The sequence below is a fragment of the Gekko japonicus genome, unplaced genomic scaffold (assembly GCF_001447785.1).
Source record: "Gekko japonicus isolate JY-2015 unplaced genomic scaffold, Gekko_japonicus_V1.1 scaffold3457, whole genome shotgun sequence".
Lineage (NCBI taxonomy): Eukaryota > Metazoa > Chordata > Lepidosauria > Squamata > Gekkonidae > Gekko > Gekko japonicus.
Window position 1 is genome coordinate 130,046 of NW_015165341.1, and position 19,403 is coordinate 149,448.

Below are 19,403 nucleotides of genomic sequence, written 5' to 3' on the forward strand. Positions count from 1 at the left end.
GAGCTGAGACAAAAATGTGTGAGCCAGAGGCTAAAAAACTGTGAGCTAGCTCACACTAACTCAGCTTAGAGGGAACACTGCCGCCAACTATTTCTATCACCTAAAAGAGCAACATATTAAAGCCTCACCCTGGCTTTAATTAATTTAGACCAAAGACATACGGTAATAAGGAAACAGCCAGTAACGGCTTTTTATTTATTTATTTTTAATTTGACCACATACCCATTTCCAGAGGAATAAATCATACTGCTATCACTCCACCAGTCTCCCAGAAGTAAGATTCCCACTGCAGTGGTCAGAACAGGCTGGGTACACACTTCTTTAAAGAAATTAATGCAGGAGATGACAACACTATTGATAAATGGCCATCTATATGGTATTATTCCTTTACTAGCAATCGTTTTATTGGAAAGCAGGTACAGGCACTTTCTCCACTGTGGCTCCTGCCCAAGGAGGTCAGGAAAGCTCCTGCTCTCCTGGTTTTCCACAAACTATGCAGAACTGAAAGTAATAGGGTTGCACTGCCCAAAAATAGTTTTAAAAACTTGCTTAGATAAATGATTAGGGAATGTGGTCTATACTGCTGTGTACAGCTTATTGGAGGATCCTATTATGTAATTTCGGTAAAGCTTAACGTGTCGTGCGAATACTTATGCTCTGTGTCGTGGGCATGAGTCCAGCATGGCTGAAGACTCCTCAGGAGTCGAGGAGCCGTATGCAGCCAGCTCTGAACCAGCTAAAGTGAGTGAATTAAGAGATGGAGGAGCCTCAAGATTCATTGCTGGCAGCTGACCTTGACCCACCCATGCCTAGCTCTGAAGTAGCCCACCTGACTCCCCCTCCTTAACTGAACAGTGAAGGGAAAAGCTCTGACAAGACTTAATAACATACAGAGTGCTCGCCTCTTGGCTTGTTGCCAGCTGCTTGATGCTATCAGTTCTGAGCAAGTGCAGGAGCACCTCCAAGCGGATGGCTGTAAACCAGGCTTGTTAAGGAATGCCTATGTAAAACAGACCTGGAGAACTGCAGATTGTGGAAGCAACTCGTCACAACCCTGTGAACTTTGTGATGACAACTCCAGACAAAGAGTTCAGACCTTTGGACTGACCTTCAACTCTGCTTTTTGGACCTGCCTGAACCTTGCTGATCAACGACCTTGGACTGCCTTGACTCTGCTTTCCTGAACAGCCCATGAACTCTTGACTGCTGCTAAACTAGTATTTGATCTCGGGACTGGATTCTTGACTGTGATCTAGTTCTGTGGCCTAGCTCTGTTGCCTAACTCTGCCCTTATTCCAGGACACTACGCTTCAGTTCTTTCTGGTGGCTCCAGACTTCTAAAAGCCAAATGCATTGGTTACTGAATGTCTCGTTTTGTCAACCGTAGTGTGTGACGACGTGCAATCTGCCTGAGTCCCTGGGTGAAAGAGGGGCTGGAAATAACAAATACATTTAGCCTGGTACTGTGCTGCACTCAATTACCACTAAGAAGGATCAAGATGCATGCACACATCTCTCTAAGTGATATTAAACACCACCAGGAATACAAGTACGGTCGGAGAAATGCATGTGTTCATAGGTGTTTTTCTTAGCATACCAGGAAACGCTAATGCAGACTTTACCATGGAAGAGGGCCTGAGGTGGCATGACGTCGGGAATAAGGTCTGCTTCTGAGAGCAGGCTTGGGGTAGCTGAGTGGGAAGCCGGCGTTCCAGGAGCGGAGAAATCCAGCGAAGGAGAAGGCGAGGGGCTGGTCAGGGGAGTCCGGTCAGAGGAGCTCAGGGAAGAGAAGTCCACCACCTCCCCCTTCTCAAGGACCCTGTCCGGGCGCCGGCCGCGACCGATGAATTTGACTGGTGTGGAGGAGGTGCTCCTGTCCAAGAAGCCAGCGGCCTCTTTCTGAGCTCTTCGGATGTCCTTGGCTTCCTGAGTGCGAGACCTCTTCTCCTTCAGCTCCATGGCGGACTCCACGGGATTGCGGCCCCCTCGCTTTCGGAGCCCCTCCACTGTGATGATTGGGTCCAAAGACAGCTTTGAACCTGCTAGGGAACAAACATGGGGTTTGTGTGGAAAACTCTAAAATCTGATTCCGGGGGGAAGAGGCAGTATTTGTTCCCGTGCAACATATCCAACACAAAGCTGGGAGGGGGGGTGTTCGTAAAGAAAAATGCACTGAACAGTACCCAAGAAAAAGATAGGAAGCCATTCAAGTACAGGCGAAAAGATGCTTGCCTGCTTTGGACCTAAATATTGCACGTCACGGTGTCAGCTATGCTGCCATGGGGGTTGGGGAGTTCATTCTCTGTCGTGTTAATTGCTCTTGCATCCCTATCCCTGCTGTTATGCCTTTGCTGTAACGCTTATCCCTACAGATGTGCAGGAGGACGTTGTGTTGTCTGGAGAGCTCCTATGTACCATGAGAGACTCCTGGTTCTCCGCTTTAGCCACCTAACGGTTGTCTGACTTATCCCGCGCGCGGGAGGGTCCCTAATTGGCCAATGCCATGGGGGGGGGTGCATACGAATGCCCTATATCCTATTTTGCTCTACTGGCTGTGGCCATTCTTAACAGTGCTTATGTTACTGCATCTATAGCTTTGCAATAAAAGTATAACCGTTCCTGAATGTGTGTACTTCGTGGTTAGCTGTGGGTTCTGACACACGGAAGGTTGGGAAGAGGCTACCCCGTTGTCATAAACTCTGCATTGCAACCCTCACAGAGGACAGTAGAGACAGAGAAGAAACTGAGGAGTGGAGGGGCTGAGAGCGTCGGGAGACAAGCCGGGAAAAGATCTAGTTGAAAGGCAGGGGATGGGGGCAGGCAAGCAAAGAATAACAGGAGGTGCAGAGGGCTAAAATCCTTCTTCCCCGGTGAAAAATATCATGAGCAAATATTAAAAATGGGAGGGTGCCTACAATGGGGCAAATTCCTCAGACATTCCTACATCTGAAGGAAATCCACCAAGTGACAATACAGGGGACAGCAACCTCTTGATCAGTGAAGGCTCTTACTTCCACAGACACACAAAATCCTTTAATATCAGGCTCCTCGCGTATCCTTACAAGGAAGCCGCTTTGGGCAAACCCGCATGCAGTTCACAGAGCGTTACCTTTAGTTTTTAGGGCCGACGCAGACAGCTTTTCTCCGTCAGGCTTCAGCGTGGGTGGTCTGTTGTGGACAAGCTTCCACCAGCCTGGCTCTCCGAATTCTTGAGCCCCTGATCGGAAAAAACGAGGGCTCCCCACGGAAAGGCAGCCAGCAACAGTGCTCCACCAAGTGGACGTCTTCTTCCTAAATCCGGGGAAGGAAAAGAGGCCTCTGAAGGACAGCTGCGGCCAGGAGATAGCCAGATGCTACTCTCACAGCAGGCCCAAAACATCTGTTGCCTAAGGTGAAAAATCCAAATCGAAAAACAGCCCCCCCCCCCAAACCACCCGAACAGGGAACACTCTAATGGCCCTATGAAAACTTTACTGAAATGAACAAGATTGTTCTGCAGTAGGAACTTGTTTCTGCAACCAGCCAGGGCAAAACGTACAGTTCTTTTTACTCTGGCCTCTCAAAATCTTTGGATAATAGTAAAAAGCCCAGTAGCACCTTTAAGACTAACGAACTTTATCGTAGCATAAGCTTTCGAGAAACACAGCCAGTTTGGTGTAGTGGTTAAGTGCGCGGACTCTAATCTGGGAGAACCGGGTTTGATTCCCCACTCCTCCACTTGCACCTGGCTGGATGACCTTGGGTTAGTCACAAGCTCTCGCACAGCTGTCCTTGAAAAAGAGCAGTTTGTGTCAGAGTTCTCTCAGCCCCACCCACCTCACAGGGTGTCTGTTGTGGGGAGGGGAAGGGAAAGGAGTTTGTAAGCCGCTCTGAGACACCTTTGGGTAGTGAAGGGCGGGGTATAAATCCAATCTCTTCTTCTCTTCAATCTCCTCTTCTTCTTCTTCTTCTCTCTTCATCTGACAAAGAGAGTTGTGTTTCTCGAAAGCTTACACTACAATAAAGTTTCCTAGTCTTAAAGTTGCTACTGGGCTTTTTACTATTTTCCAGCAACAGACTAACACGGCTAACCCCTCTGGAACTATAATCTTTGGATGGATATTGGAATAGTGGCCCCAGAAACACTATCAAACCCTGTTGTCTCTAGGCCAGACTGTTGACTGTAGAGATTAACAGTTTCTGAGTATGAGGTGTACAAAGGGAGAAGCACAAGGCTAAGCCACAAGGCTAAGCCACAGTATGCAAAGGACACAGAAGTGAGCAAACTATGGAAGAAGCTGATAATGGACCAGATTCACCAAATGGTCACCAAAACAGTAAACGCAAAAATATTCCAGGTCTTTGTAAGCTTCTGTCTCCCATCAGCACCCATACTGACATTTCACTCGTGTAAATATGCCACATTCAGTTCCAATTCTGCTCTATGCACACAGGTGCAACTTCAAGAAAAATTTGGGTACTCTCATGTCATGATATTGTAGAGAAGGGACCCGTATACACCTTAGTTGGGAGAGAAGTTGGGAGAGAAGTGAACCTTACTTGTCCTAAGCCTTGTGGTAATTTTATGCATAAAACAGCTCTCTTTCCCTTTTCCATGTTACTTATTCATTCTCCTTTCTTACTGTTATTAGTTTAATTTTTTCCTACCCCACTTTTCCCCACAGGGTGGTTTGAAGAATACTCAGTGCTTGTATTCTTCTCTTTCTCCAATGAAGGCAATACAGTCGAGAATGATGCAGTTTTGTCCTTGCTACCGTGCTGCAAGACATTCAGGCTCAAACAGAGGGAAGGTCTCAAAGCAACCCCGTGAGTTCTAGAGGCTGGTAATGAATCTGAACCCAGAACTTTATCCACTACACACACAGTGTTTGGGGGGGGAAGTTTATACATTCGACTCATACGTGGCTTTTAAGACAAAATAATGTTACCGGCTTCCTAGTAGAAAAGCCCAGTGTTTCTCAATGAAAGAACAGATATCTTCCTTCCATCTGAAGTAACCTTGACGGCCAGTTCCTTCCAGGCTTAGATTGTACATCGCCAACATGACTATCTGAATTTAGAAAGGGATATTTCGTTTACAAGCGGTCTCTAAGAAGTGGGCTGCTTCTGGAAGAAATACTATTTTCTGTTAAACACACAATTTATAGAAAACTTCAAATATGTCACATTCTGAAATTTAATCAAGACAAATCAGTATCTGTGGGGGTACAATCTCTAACGTGGTTTCAGCTGCAACTTTATGCATACTTCCCTGGAGTAAGCACAGTGGATTGTTTCCAATTAAATATGCATAGAACTGGGCTACACATTGCTCTGGAGGGAGAATTTTGTTTTTAGATAAGCATAACCAATGTGCACATGCAATAAGACACAGCAAAAATAAGGGAATATCCAAAAGCAAGAGGAAAAAAGAGAAAGTAAACCATGTGCCACACTCAAGAGTTTAAAGATCATGTGAGGTCAATCTGGTAACAGAGTGGCAGACGCGAAAGGGAAGGACGCATATGTGCCAATGGCTCCACTCAGAGCAGTCCAAACAGCCCTGGGGGTGCAGCTGCATGAAATAAGAGAACACAAGAGAAGCCAATGTTGGATCAGGCCAGTGGCCCATCCAGTCCAGCACTTTGTCACACAGTGGCCAAAGATACCAGGTGCCATTGGGAGGTCCAGCAGAGGGGCCAGGACACTAGAAGCCCTCCCACTGTTGACCCCCTCCAAGCACCAAGAAGACAGCGCATCCCTTGCCCCCGACTGAGAGTTCATTGTGGCTAATAGCCACTGATGGACCTCTGCTCCATGTTTTTCCAAAATAAAATAAACAGTGACTAATCCAGCATGTCCAAAGACATAATCAGTACCTCCCATCGGAATTTCGTGAACACACCAGGCCAACTTAGACCTTCTTCAACACCAGGGGTCATTTCCTGCAGGAGCGCACAGGAGCGGAGCTCCGCCAGTAAAGAGCCCAGGGGGCGGGCACATGCAACAAGCCCCACCCCCTGCTCCCAGCAGCCCTCAGTCAGAGCAAAAAACAGCCAGGTAAGTTGCAGAGCCCCCCCCCCCGGCCCAAAACAGTCCAGTGGCACCTTTAAGACCACGTTTTATTCAGCTACAAGCTCCCCCTCCCCTGTGAGGGCAGATCTGCACATCCCCCCCCCCCAGTAGCTAGCAATCCAAAACAGTCCAGTGGAACCTGAGCGGTGGGTGTTGCCTTCTGACACACTTCCGGTGATGTCAGGGGGTGTGGCATATGCAAATAAGTTATGCCAATGAGCTCCTGCACCTCTTTTTCTACGAAATGACCCCTGTTCAACACCAATGTACCTCATGCATTAGCCAGTCCTCGGCTTAACACATGCATAGAACTGTGTGTTCATAGGTGTTTTCGTATGTGTTCATACAGCACATCTTCTTCCAACTAGTCCAGAATGCCACAGCTCGGCTAGTAACCGGAACTAGACGGAGCACGCATATTACTCCCATTCCGCAGATGCTCCACTGGCTGCCCACCTGTTACCAGGCTCAGTTTAAGGTACTGGCTCTCACACACAAAGCCCTTCATTGCCTCGGCCCCTCTTGTTTTGTGTTTGCACCACAACCATTTCGCTCAAGGCAGCAGGGCCCCTCTGTAGAGGCCAACCTGCAAATGGGCAAAATCAACAACCGCCTGTACACCTGTGCTTTCTCCGTTGTGGCTCCCGCTTTGCGCAACGGTTTGCCCGAGGAGGTCAGGAAAGCTCCCATTGTCCCGGCCAGTGTTCCCTCTAAGCTGAGTTAGTGTGAGCTAGCTCACAGTTTTTTAGCCTCTGGCTCACACATTTTTGTCTCAGCACAGGAAGGATGGCTCCAGAGCAAACTAATTTATGCAGTAGCCAAATCACTCACTCACAACTTTAATGCCAGTAGCTCACAAAGTAGAATTTTTGCTCACAAGACTCCACAGCTTAGAGGGAACATTGGTCCCGGCTTTCCGCAAACTGTGCAAAACTGAACTATTCAAGAAGGCTCTTCTGTGCAGGTAATCGGCCTGCGCCGCACAGACCAGTTTTACAAACTTGCTCAGATAAACGATTAGGGATTGTGGTCTATACTGATGTTTAGAGCTTATTATAAGGAGGATCCTATTTATGTAATTTCTGCACTACTTACTATGTCATGTGACTACTTATATTATTGCATTTATGCATCCATGTTTTATTGTATTTTAACCTGTCTATACAGGAAGGGCGGGATATAAATCGAAAATAATAAATAAATATATTATGCTTCAGGCTGGTGGTTCCAGACTTCTAAAATCCTAGTGCATTGGCTACTGAATGCCCCATTTTGTCAATTGTACTAACTCATTATGTGTGATCTGTCTTGAGAAAGGCAGACTATGAATAACGTACATTAACTAACTAAATTAAATAAAAATACAGCCCACGCGAGTGTCCAAAGGTACCCACATCCACACCCAAGAATGTTGCAGGGCTGCAGGAATAGGCACACCCTGCAACTTCTGCCCAGACATTATTAGTCATTACACACCTTTTATGCAGCACACATTTCGCTTTTTATATGACGAAGCCCCTCAGACAGAATTCGGGGCATTATGCTTCAGCATCCACACCCTTCCAGCCAGTTTGGTGTAGTGGTTAAGTGCACGGACTCTAATCTGGGAGAACCGGGTTTGATTCCCCACTCCTCCACTTGCACCTGGCTGGATGAACTGGGGCAAGCCGTAGTTCTGGTAAGAGCTGTCCTTGAAAAAGAGCAGTTTCTGTCAAGAGCTCTCTCTGCCCTGCCTGCCTCACAGGGTGTCTGTTGTGGGGAGGGGAAGGGAAAGGAGTTTGTAAGCCACTCTGAGACACCTTTGGGTAGTGAAGGGGGGGGGATAAATCCAATCTCTTCTTCTTCTTCTTCTTCTTCCCTCCACCTACGCCAGGATGTTTAGAGGTAAGGCACAGGTACTGTATTTATTCAAATGCGAGATGAGGTTTTTTCCAGGTATGTCATCAAGGCGGGGGGGGGGGTTTTACATTGGCATACAAGTTACAGATGTCCAATGGGATAATTAGTACTTTTCTCCCTTTCTCACAATACAAGAACTCCTGGGCACTCCATGAAATTGCTGAGCGGTCGGGTTAGAACAGATAAAAGGAAGTACTTCTTCACCCAAAGAGTGATTAACACATGGAATTCACTGCCACAGGAGGTGGTGGTGGATACAAGCATGGACAGCTTCAAGAGGGAACTGGATAAACATATGGAGCAGAGATCCATCAGTGGCTATTAGCCACAAGGTATAGCTAGGAACTCACAGGCTGGGGCAGGTGATGCACTGTATTCTTGGTGCTTGAAGGGGGGCAACAGGGGGAGGGCTTTTAGTGTCCTGGCCCCACTGGTGGACCTCCTGATGGCACCTGTATTTTTGGCCACTGTGTGACAGAGTGTTGGACTAGATGAGCCATTGGCCTGATCCAACATTGCCTTCTCTTATGTTCTCTTATGTTCTTATTTTTACAGCATAAAAGGGGATGGTTGTCATACATGCAGGGTCGTTACATTAATATACACAGAGCCACTGGGTACTTTTTAATAAACACTGTGATCCCAGCGCTTTGTAATGAATTTGGTCATGTACTAGAAGGGGTTAAAAAAAATCTTAAGGTTTACATTTTAGAAGTTCATTTTAAAAACCAAACAGAATACAATAAGGAACACTCGTAATGCTGAGACATACTTGCTGCCAGGTCAGCCTCAACCGTTCAAACTGCTCCTTCCCATCTTCTGAGCAATCGGAGCAAGTAAACCGGAAAAAGTTATCGCCCTTGAGATAGCTGGTCTGTTCTCTCACCTGACCTGCAACAAACAAGCAAAACGGCAGAGCATCAGGCTTTCAACAGAAAAACTGGTGAACGTCACGCTATTATACGTTGCAGTCCCCTTCTTTTGCTGTTTATCATAATGCCTCTTTGTGTTGTGATGAAGGGAAGGAGAACTACTAAGCAGATTTCTAACATGTAGGTGGCATCAGTCCTCCTAAAGCACCAGACACATGGCCTGCTTGAAGGGAGCGGTCAAGATCCCCATGGGACTTTGCACGCTCCCCCGCACCACTGAAAAGCCAGCCCTGTGAGGCAGGTAAATCTTCAATGCAGCATCCAATAGAGCAAAAGGGTGGCATTGGGAAATAAAAATAAAGTAAGCCCCTACACATGCTTATACACAGCACAGGGCATTTTGCAAGCCCACGGGCAGCTCTCTGGCCAGTGACTTCTTTCAGGTAGATACGACAGTTGCACAGTAGTTGAAAAGTTATGTTGGCGATTTTCTCCCTTTAACAAACAGAACAGCTTTTTAAGATGCACAGGAACAATCTATCACATATCTGAAGGATCGTCTCTCTGTGTAGCAACTCACTCAGCACAGCAACACCTGTTGGCCACCCCAACGCCATGAACGGGTGACCCCTGCTGCTCATTCACCGGCTTTTCCTTTAGCCACCCTGGTCCCGTGGAATTCCTCCAGAAGGACTCGGGAGGGCTCTGTCTTTCTGGCACTTCCGTAAGGGCTGCAAAATGAATCTTTTAAGGAGAGCTGTGGGAGACCCTCAAAGGCTCTTGAAGTTTGTTAGGATATGCTGGGGGAGTTGTCTGTGAAAGGATGTTATTTGTTACGTTTTACTGGATGTTTTTAATGGCTTTTAAACTGTTTTCCAGATTTTCCTGCCGTTTATTTGCCTTGGTCCCAGGTGGCTGGAGGGAAGGTATATAAATATAACCAATTAAATAAATAGGTAACTTGGGAGATACAATGCATGCAGGAATCTGAATTCTGAACAGAACTGCATTTGTTCATTCTGCCTAGACAAACACCTGTAACAGAGGTCATTTGACACAAGCATTTCATCAGGCTTGTATGGCTTGAATGACTGTATGTCTTGAGTGTTTAAATGTGTCTTGAATATTTAAACGAGACTTCATACCAACTTCCATATCTAGGGATGGGCACAAACCCCATTTTTGCAGTTCGGTTCGTGGCTGAACCACAAACAAAGCCGTAAACCTATACAAATCTGAAGGTTGGCTCGCAAACCAGTTTGTATGGGTTCATGACCCCATTTTTCTGCTCTCCACCCATTTCATAGGTAGCAGAAAACAGGGGTTTAAATGGCTCCCATTTAAACCAGACATTTGAGCTGCAAAGCGCAGCTCAGCTGTTTGGCTTAAATGGCTTGGAGCTGAACACAAGAAAGACCCTTTAAACAGCTGAGCTGCACACAGCAAACTGCTCCATGTGGCTCTGCTGTTTAAAGGGGCTTTCTTGCTCAGCGAGCCCCAGAGACTGGCTGCTCAAGAAAGCCCCTCTAAACAGCTGAGCAGCCAGGAGCAGCCTGCTCCTGCTGCTCAGCTATTTTGGCAGCTTTCACAGGGAGGAGAAAGCAGGAGTTTAAACTCCTGCTTTTTGCTCCATGAACTGCCTTAAAAGTTTATGGACACGTTGCAGTTTACAAACCACGAACTGGCCAAAATCTGTCACAAACGAAGTTCGTGAGCCAGTTCATGCCCATCCCTATTCATACAACCTTAAACAGAATATTTTCTGAATCCATGGACACATTCATCTGTGTCAAGAATTCCAGCCAAGAGAAACTGAGAAAAGTCTGACTGAACTGGCCTAACGTTAGGCTATTAGAAAGAACCTGTACACAGCAAGCTGAGATCTACCCACGTACCCTACTTGTACAGAACCATAGAGCACAATTAAACAACAAAAACATAAAGGGAGTCTTACTTGCAGGTATCCATTTCTGGCATTTTTCACAGTAGTAGGACATCTCCTCTATCCAGGAGGATGTGTCTCCTTCATCGCTATTCAAGGAGTCCCCGCTCTGGTCATGAGACAAATCAACTGATGCCTGATCTTCAGACTCCACTATCAGGAGCGTCTCCCCTTCCACTTCCCCTTCTTCCAGTCCTTCTGACGTTGATGTTCTAGTAGCTTCATCATCGTGACAACTCATCATCTCACCCACATACACACTATTGTCCATTGTGCCCTGGCAGAGCTCTTCCTGGTGCGCAAAGAACCCACATTTAAAGCACCTTCAAGATGGAAGCTCAGTAAACGTAAATGAACAGGGACATATAAGCCCTTCTCCTTCACTGCTGGGGTCCTTTCGCCATCAGCATGTTGTCTCTTTCCATTTCGAGTCGTTTCGTTAAAGCGATCTCTTCCTTCAAAAGGCGAAGGTTTTCTTCTTTCCGATGCTGTCTCTCAATGTCTCTGAGCACGCCTTCACGCAGCTTCTGAAAGGGAACAAGTGCATTATGTTTCCTAGTGTTCTACCGTGCAGAACAGAAGAGGGTGCAGAGGTACTAATGAAGGAAAGGAAGCCTGGAAGTAACGCTCATGCAGAAACGGTAAAGTGCAACGATACTCTGGAGTCATTTCTCCAAACCATCGGTGCTCACCCTGTGGCTTGCAGTTACTGTCAACCAAAGGAACCACATGAGCCAGTGTGGTGTAGTGGTTAAGAGTGTCGGACTAGTATATGGGGGATCCAGGCTCAAATCCTAACTCTGCCATGGAAGCTCAAAGGAAAGGAAGCCTGGAAGTAACGCTCATACAGAAATCGTAAAGTGCAACAATACTCTGGAGTCATTTCTCCAAACCAGTGGTGCTCCCTACGGCGTGCAGAGAGCCACATTTGCAGTTGCTGTCAACCAAAGGAACCACATGAGCCAGTGTGGTGCAGTGGTTAAGAATGTCAGACTAGTATCTGGGAGATCCAGGCTCAAATCCTAACTCTGCCACGGAAGCTCAATGGGTGGTGACCTTGGGCCAGCCACATTCACTCAGCCTAACTCACCTGATATGGTTGCTGTGAAGATAAAATGGAGGAGAGGAGACTGACCTAAGTTGCCTTGGGCCCACACTGGGGAGAAAGTTGGGGTACAAAGGAAGCCAATCAAATCAATAATAATAAAATGTCTGTGTGCCACCACAAAAACACACAAACACTAATATAAGATAAAGAAGCATAACCTTTTTAATCAACAAGAGCATCCGCGAGTGTGTATGGTCCCGTCTCTCCACTACTGCTGAATCTTAGCCAGCCCCTGCATGCCTGGAGAGAGCTGAAAGGCTTCTGTCATGGGCGGCGGCTAGAAAAGCTCTCTAATGGCTGCCACAACCAATGTTCCCTCTAAGCCATGGAGTCTTGTGAGCAAAAATTCGACTTTGTGAGCTACTGGGCATTAAAGTTGTGAGCGAGCGATTCGGCTGATGCATAAACTAGCTCGCTCTGGAGCCATCCTTCCTGAGCAAAGACAAAAATGTGTGAGCTGGAGGCTAAAAAACTGTGAGCTAGCTCACACTCACTCAGCTTAGAGGGAACACTGGCCACAACTCTGGTACGGGTCTCCTCGGGAGGGCACAGAGCACCCACCAAATCCCTTTATCCACTCCTTTTCCAACAGGTTCCACCCTATAAGTGACCGAATGAAGAGTCGGGACCCAGGCAGAGTAACAAACAACTTTATTAAAGCAGTTTAATAACAACTGCAATTCAAGAACTATGTAGGACAAAGAGAACAGTAAAGGCAGGTAAACCAAATAAAATGCCCTGGCGTGTCTATCTAGACCAGAGGTGTCAAACTCATTTGTTACAAGGGCCGAATCGGACATAAACGTCACCTCATCGGGCCAGGCCATGTGTGCCATAAAATGTAATGCCAGGTACCAGAGATACAATCTTTATAAAGGACACCAGCAAACCCCATTCACAATATTATTTTTTACTCAAAACACAAACAAAAGCAATTGATTCCTAACAGTGTAAGTAACTGGCTTACTGGGGAACCACAAAAGGCCCAATAAATGTATTTAATCATATGAAGGTAAATTTTTTTCCCCCAAGGGATACCATAAAAGGGGGAGAGTACCTTACATTTCCATACATACCAGTTGCTTGAGGGCCGGGTAAGAGCCCTGGATGGGCCAGTTCTGGCCGCCGGGCCTTATGTTTGACACCCCTGAGGCTGTTCCTAGCTGTCTCTGGGTGACTGGCGTCAAGTTGACTCACCCCTTCTGAATGATGGATCCCTCCATCTCCACAGTAGCCTCTCCTCAGCTCTGCTCCCTGGGAAGTGAACCACCTCCCACTTTGGGCTTCCCACTTTGGGCAAGGCCTTTTATCCCTTCTTCCCAAGCACCACCCCCTACTCCTCTGCTGGGGCAAGTTTTCCCTTCAAATCCCCTACTAACCAACCACAGGGTCCAAAGGGGGCCTGAGAAACGTAGGCCCTGTAGTCACTCTAGTACAGGCTTCCCTGAAGCCACTAGGCCTCCGTAGCCTACAGGCCGCACTACTCTAGGCCCGGGGTCATGACAGCTTCCCTCTCTGCTTGCTCTCCTCAGCATGAAGCAAAGCAGCTCAGGTGAGACAGCAAGACTACCAAAGTTCCCACCCTCACCTCACTGTGGCCAGCTTGCTCTTTTCCTGGGTGGCTGCCATGGTGGTGATGGGGTGGTGGTGGTTGTACCCTGTCTTCTCTGTGGTCAGCTTGCTCTCCTCATGCCAGCTGCCCAGGTGCTGGGTTGACAGCTCAGAAGCTATAGAGTGGGGGGAGGGGGGTAGAGAGGGCAGGTCCTTTCCCCCCAACTCTGGCATGAGGCTGACAGCTCAAGGAGGTTTGCAACCAGTGCTCCCTCTAAGCTGTGGAGTCTTGTGAGCAAAAATTCTACTTTGTGAGTTGTGCGTGAGCAATGTTGGCTACTGAATAAATTAGTTTGCTCTGGAGCCATCCCTTCCTGAGCTAAGACAGAAATGTGTGAGCTGGAGGCTAAAAAAACTGTGAGCTAGCTCACACTAACTCAGCTTAGAGGGAACACTGTTTGCAACTAATCCATCCTCCAGCAACAGCTGTTTTAAGGTGGGAACTACTCACCGATCACAAACCTGAGCGGGCAATGGCTTTGCTCACTCTCCAGGAATCTGAGGCAGGTGCCGTAATGGGGAAGCCAACAAATATCACGGCTGAAAACTAATAACAGTGGGTTATACATTCTACTGGCTACAGGAGGTCTATACCTTTATTCAGACAACAATAATGGATTCGCTGCTATTCAGCATAAAACAAACCTCCTCATCCAAAGCTCACTGCCTCAAGTGAACTTAAGAACAAGAGATCAGAACTTAAAAACAGACACATTTTTTAAAAAGAAGTCCAACACAAAAAGAACCAACCACAGGAAACATAGGATCAGAAAATGAGAAGGTTTCAGATCAGAATCAAGCAGAAACCCAGGCCAAGGAACAGCTCTGGCGATGAAAGCAATGCCACCTTCTGAGCAAGAAAGGCAGACAGAAGAAAGTGAAAGATTCACCCTTTCCTCCCATGGACGGTGCCTTGAATCTGTTAATTTTTGATTCTCTGCCTCTTCCAGCTCCGATGTAATATTCCTCTAGTTGAATTAGGAAGAGTTGTTATTAAACATTGTTCTAACAATCTTCAAATATTTTTCTACCCACTTAGCAGTCTGCTTGCCCACTTTAATGGCAACTGTGCACCGAAAAGCATGGAGCAAAAAGGGGAGGGGGAAAGCAAGGAGCTTTGCACATGGGACAGGTGCACAACAGCAGCATTCTGGTTTACAACCATGTGCTCTTTTGGGGTCTTCTACAACTGGAGGAGTTAATTTGTTTGCCAGAACATCCACGGCTATCCCACAAGGTGCACTCTGAGCAATCCATTTTGGAAAGGCTTCACAGGGTGTGCCCAGCAGCAGTGTCAGGAGAGAAACAGGTGAGAAACTTCTCTCCTTGTCACATTCTGATCCCCTACCTGCAGCTGAAGCAAATGAAGGAAGCATCAGCAACGGGGGCAAGAAAACATGTTCTTGCAGACACTCTCTGGATTGCAATCTACTGACTACCAATTAATGAGCCTTTCCCCAAAGTCATTCTTTACCCCAAAACCCCAAAGCACAGAGGTTGTGTGACTCAGCTCTTAACAGAGTGCAAGACTCACGTGACCGTTTATCATTTTGTGGCTACTTCAAAACTTGCCATTAACAGACCCTAGTTTTGGGAGACCACAGCTAACATCTAACCAAAGAACTACTAAAATGCACATGTAATAACTTTGCTAATCCTGTAAACCTTTTAACAAGCAAAGTGGACAATTTTATCACCTTTCTGTATTTCTGAGAAGTGACTGAGAGTGAAAAATTTTTCATGATTTAGCAGAAGACTACAGAGTCCAAGTTTACCCAGTGGTCAAACACACTCAGTGGTTGCTTCCTACTCAGCAAGTGCTCATCTTTATCTGCCCTGCCGGCAACATATGATTCCTTACTTGATAGTAACAATGAATTGAAACCGCAAGAAAATCTTGATGCCCAACATATCCAACTCGCATGGTGGGAAAGAAACCAAGTAATTTCCAAACTTGCCAAAGATAGGAAAATAGGTTTTATTCAAGGGAGTACAGAGCTAGATAAAATCTTGTTAGGAGAAGACGTTAAGATCATTGGTAAGCTATACTCCTTCCTTTTAAGGCAAGATATGCAAGGGAAGATCTCAGAAGAATATAAAAAAAGGTGGGAGGATAACCTGGGTCATGGCCTTGATAAATCGAAGTGGGGGAAGTTTGGAGGAACACTCGATGGCTAAAAGCAGTGGCCTTAAAAGAAAATCTTTTTAAAGTGGTACATAGATGGTATCTGTCCCCGGAACAGTTGGCCAAGTTTTATGTTGGCTTAGATGGGAAATGCTGGAAGTGCAAGATGCATCCTGGTACATATTATCATGTATGGTGGTCTTGCAAAGAGGTGAATTCATATTGGAAAGAGGTACAGAAGGTGATTTGGCAAATAACGAGAAAACAAATCCCGCTTGACCCTGAAATATTCCTGTTGAACATTTTTCCTGATGTATGGAAAAAAAGGAAAAATATTTGATTTTACACTTATTAACAGCAGCGAGAATAACACTTGCGAAGGAGTGGAAGAATGAGCAGGTACCCACCAAAGGGCAACTGATAAGCAAAATAATAGACGTAGCAGAGATGGATAGTTTGATACAAAAAGTTAACGGGAATATTAGTACACTATTTCAGAAGGTATGGTCACCAGTATATGAATGGATAGACAAAGAGTGACGAGACTGACGGAGATGTTCTGCTGTGTTGTTGTGTCGTGTATGGTGTGCAGAATTGGTGTGGAGGTATGTTACTGGGGAGGGTGATGATGAGGGGAGGGAGAGGGTGGGGACGGTGTTGGATGTGTATCTTCTATGTATGTTTGTTATGTCTTGTGTTGAAAAAAAAAATCTTTATCTGCCCTGTATGGAAAGGTGGCTGCAAGCTGCACATCACACACTGTCTGAAACTCCAAAAACTCCACACACCTAGACCTGCAGGTATGGAAACAGCTAAAGCCCCAAAACACACTTTAGACTGGCCTTTGGGGCTCTGGTTTATCTGTTAGATTTATACCCCACCTTTCAACCAGACCTCTCACCACCACCCCTCACAAGCAGCCTACAATTCAAATCAGAGCAACAAATCCCTCTTACTGGTAAGCAGAACTTTGTTCATGCCACACTTCCTCCAAACAGCACAGGGCAGTGCACATCCGTCCTTCCTCCATTTCATCTTCATAACAACAACCCTGTGGGATAGGATGAGGCTGAGACTGGCTCACAGTCTCCTAGCTCATGGCAGAATGGGGATTTGAATGCAGATCTCCCAGATCCTAGTCAGACACTCTAGTCTATCCACTACACCACACTGGCTGTTCTTTTTTGGCGGAAGGGGGGAGGGGGGGAGAATCCTTATCTACGAGTTTAGATTCTTTAGTCTTAGTAGCAGGGAGTTCCGCAGGACAGATGCTGCGCGACCCTGCACGTGCACTCGTGGGTGCGGGGGGGGGGGGGGTAAGCCCTGGCCTGCGGACGCCGCCGACATGTCCCGGGACCCGCCGCGCCGCACAGAGCATGCGCTTGGCCCGCTCGCGCACCGCCCTTCTTCTGCGCATGCCCAGAGGCTTCGCCGGCCGAGTGCGTCGTTCCAGGCCGGCCACCGACACACGCACACCCAGGCCAGGTAGCCGAGCGCCGAGGAGCGCTCTGTGTGGCTCGCCGTCTGCCCAGCTGGCTGGTGCGAACGCCGAGCCTTCCTGACGGGTCCTGCGCTGCTTCGACCGCTTCTGGGAGGCGGTGGTTTTAATGGGGGTCCCCAAATGATTTTTTTACAATTGTATCATTTACAGCACTCAAAGTGGATTACAGAACTAGGGATTGGGGGGTTAATAGAGGCTCAAGTGGTTAAGATGCTGAACTGCAGACCTGAGTGCTGCAAGACGCGTCTCTGATTCTAGCTCCTGCCAACCTAGCAGTTCGAAAGCAAGAAATTGCAAATAGATAAATAGGTACCACTTCGGTGGGAAGGTAACAGCACTGCAGGCTGTGGAAGGTCGGTAGTTCAGCAGTTCGACACCCGGGTGCCGCATGATGGAGTGTGAGCTCCCGTCTCTAGTTCCAGCTCCTGCAAACCTAGCAGTTCGAAAGCAAGAAATTGCAAGTAGATAAATAGATACCACTTCGGTGGGAAGGTAACAGCGTTCTGTGCACCTTGGTGTTTAGTCATGCCGGCCACATGACCACGGAAACGTCTTCGGACAGCGCTGGCTCTTCGGCTTTGAAACGGAGATGAGCACCGCAACCCTAGAGTTGGACTCGACTGGCTTTCGAGCAAGGGAACCTTTACCTTTACTAGGTACCACTTCGGTGGGAAGGTAACAGCGTTCCGTGCGCCTCGGCGTAAGTCATGCTGGCCACATGACCACGGAAACGTCTTTGGACAGCGCTGGCTCTTCGACTTGGAAATGGAGATGAGCACCGCATCCCTAGAGTCGCATTCGACTGGCTTTCGAGCAAGGGAAACCTTTACCTAGATCAGCCCCAATTTAGGGCGGCCAACCTCCAGGTAGCAGAAAGAAACAAAGAAAAACACTGTAATGTCTTATTGCAAGTACAAATAAATTTACCAGTTCCAATATGAAGAGAATTTATAAAGGCTCACAATATGTTTAAGGCATTCACAAAGGCCATCAAATGAAGTGATCAATATACAGTTCCTAGTGTTGATTTTACAGCAGAAATATTCTTCATAGAAAGTGTGCAGCTCTGTAATGCGACGACAGTCATAACCAGATCTTGAAAGACCATTTCAAATTAGAAATCCTTCCTCAAGATGGCCTTATATTGAGGACACAATGCTTCTTACCAGTATTTCAGGTGCAGAAAGTTATTCATCGTTTTTATCAGGGGTCATTTCCTGCAGGAGCGCACAGGAGAGGAGCTCTGCCAGTAAAGAGCCCAAGGGGCGGGCACATGCAACAAGCCCCACCCCCTGCTCCCAGCAGCCCTCAGTCAGAGTAAGAAGCAGCCAGGTAAGCTGCAGAGCCCCCCCCCAATCCAAAACAGTCCAATGGCACCTCTAAGACCAAGTTTTATTCAGGTACAAGCTCTCCCTCCTCTTCAAGGACAGATCTGCGTTCCCCCCGTCAATAGCTAGCAATCCAAAACAGTCCAGTGGAGCCTGAGCGGTGGGTGTTGCCTTCTGACACACTTCCCGTGATGTCAGGGGGCGTGGCATATGCAAATAAGTTATGCCAATGAGTTATGCTAATGAGCTCCTGCACCTCTTTTTCTACGAAATGACCCCTGGTTTTTATAGGCATGTAGTCCTGATTGTTTCAACACAACCTCCAGGTAGCAGCTGGAGATCTCCCGCTATTACAACTGATCTACAGGCAACAGAGACCAGTTCACCTGGAGAACACAGCTGCTTTGGAAGGTGGGCTCTAGGGTGTTAATACCCCATTGAAGTCCCTCCCCTCCCCAGACTCCACCCTCCTCAGGCTCCACCCCCAAAATCTCCATGTATTCCCCAACCCAGAGCTGGAAGCCCTTTCCCAACTCCCTCACTTGCAGTGGCTTCTGACAGCCAATGGAGAAGGGTTGCCAATAGGAAAGACACTAAGGCCCTGGTCACATGGCAAAGTTGCTGTGGGAGAGGCACGGAAGGTGGGCGGATTATCCAGGCACGATCACACCCCAACATCTGAGAAGTGGAGTGCACCCATGGCTTACCGCCGATAATGCGCCTTAAAAAACTAGTACCTCCAAGGTACTAGTAAACGTTTGCCACGGGCTGCCTCCAGACGCCCGTGGTGTGATCACGCTGGCGCGTGGCATTCCCCTCCGGTCCCTCGTTTACCCGCGGCACCGAGGGAAGGACCCGTGGTGTGCCGCCGGTGCGTCTGATTGCATAACCACGCATCAAACTGTGCCGGGGCAATTAGCCACGCCTCCCCCCCCCCCCACCATTACCGGCCCGGCGGAAGGG

The 19,403-nt window shown here is 47.4% G+C and overlaps 1 protein-coding gene across 2 annotated transcripts in view; it reads right to left on the reverse strand.

Annotated features, from left to right (window-relative positions):
- The window catches only part of CSRP2BP (CSRP2 binding protein), a 19,773-nt gene extending 8,635 nt beyond the window's left edge, over nt 1-11,138 (reverse strand). The window contains exons 1-5 of one of the 2 annotated variants that reach the window (XM_015410562.1): nt 10,780-11,138; nt 8,726-8,844; nt 4,929-5,050; nt 3,110-3,291; nt 1,623-2,039 (exon numbers count right to left, since the gene is read on the reverse strand). In XM_015410562.1, the coding sequence (XP_015266048.1) occupies nt 1,623-2,039; nt 3,110-3,291; nt 4,929-5,050; nt 8,726-8,844; nt 10,780-11,038 (1,099 nt within the window). In that variant the 5' untranslated portion in view covers nt 11,039-11,138. Of the gene's footprint in view, nt 1-1,622; nt 2,043-3,109; nt 3,292-4,928; nt 5,051-8,725; nt 8,845-10,779 lie in introns of both variants that reach the window. The other variant, XM_015410561.1, reaches the window with a different exon arrangement.
- Nucleotides 11,139-19,403: the final 8,265 nt, after the last annotated feature.